Consider the following 872-nt stretch of genomic DNA (forward strand, 5'->3'; position numbering starts at 1 on the left):
TTGTAGAGCAGAGTTGTGTCTCTAAAAAATCACAACATGCATCTTTTACTTCTTGTAACTGTAGCAGATTTGCAGCTGATAACAAATCCCTTGAGAAATAAACAATAAAGTATTTAAATAATTTAGTTTTCTTTAATAAAAACAAATTTTATATATTTTTACCTGGACATTTTTTTCTGTGATCACGATTTCGCCTGAATAAATAAAGTTTACCAACAGCTGTAAACAGTTAGAATTGAACTGTCTCATAGTAACAAGATCATAATTTTTTTCAGCAAAATTTGTGAACATTGCATGGAAATACGGACTAGCCGATGCTAAAACCACCTTGTGTGCGAATATAATTTTTTTATCGTCCGTTTCAAGTTTAACGTCACAAAAAATCTCGTGTCTAAAAACAAAAATGTATTACTAATATTTATGTGGCTAATTAATTCATTTACCATTTACTTGCGTAAGGATTGTAATACTTCAAATAACTCCGCATAAGATGTTTTTTTGTACTCGTATTTAGCTGGTTCACATTTTCTGGATTCTGGTATTTGAGTTCCGTTTTGCATTGTGAGTTGCGGGTATATTGAGTTCAGGATTTGAAGGCCTAAAAAACTAAAAAAATAACATTTTAAAAGCAATTATAAGCATCCATAAAAATCGGTAACAATTCTCCTCGTAATTCTCTATGAAATCAAAAGGCGTACTATTAAAATGATGCGTAGTTCGATGATATAAAATAATTGTATACAAAAATTGATTCTGATGGAAGACGGCCTGTCAGCCTATATTACTAATAGACAATAGACTCGTGTAGACTCACCGCTGAATATCAAATATCGTAAAAATGTTAAGAGGACGTGATACACACGTACGACATA

General features: G+C 31.2%; 1 protein-coding gene across 1 annotated transcript; it reads right to left on the reverse strand.

Moving 5' to 3' along the window:
- Window positions 1-4: 4 nt before the first annotated feature.
- Window positions 5-633, reverse strand: LOC100568877 (kelch-like protein 2; the record flags this gene model as incomplete). The annotated part of the gene is made up of 3 exons (XM_016809035.2): window positions 451-633; window positions 163-391; window positions 5-88 (listed from the first exon to the last, which is right to left on the reverse strand). Coding segments are annotated over exons 1-3 (423 nt in total), but the record flags the coding sequence as incomplete, so codon positions are not given.
- Window positions 634-872: the final 239 nt, after the last annotated feature.

The sequence above is a fragment of the Acyrthosiphon pisum genome, unplaced genomic scaffold (genome assembly GCF_005508785.2).
Source record: "Acyrthosiphon pisum isolate AL4f unplaced genomic scaffold, pea_aphid_22Mar2018_4r6ur Scaffold_758;HRSCAF=1216, whole genome shotgun sequence".
In the NCBI taxonomy this organism is placed as follows: Eukaryota; Metazoa; Arthropoda; class Insecta; order Hemiptera; family Aphididae; genus Acyrthosiphon; species Acyrthosiphon pisum.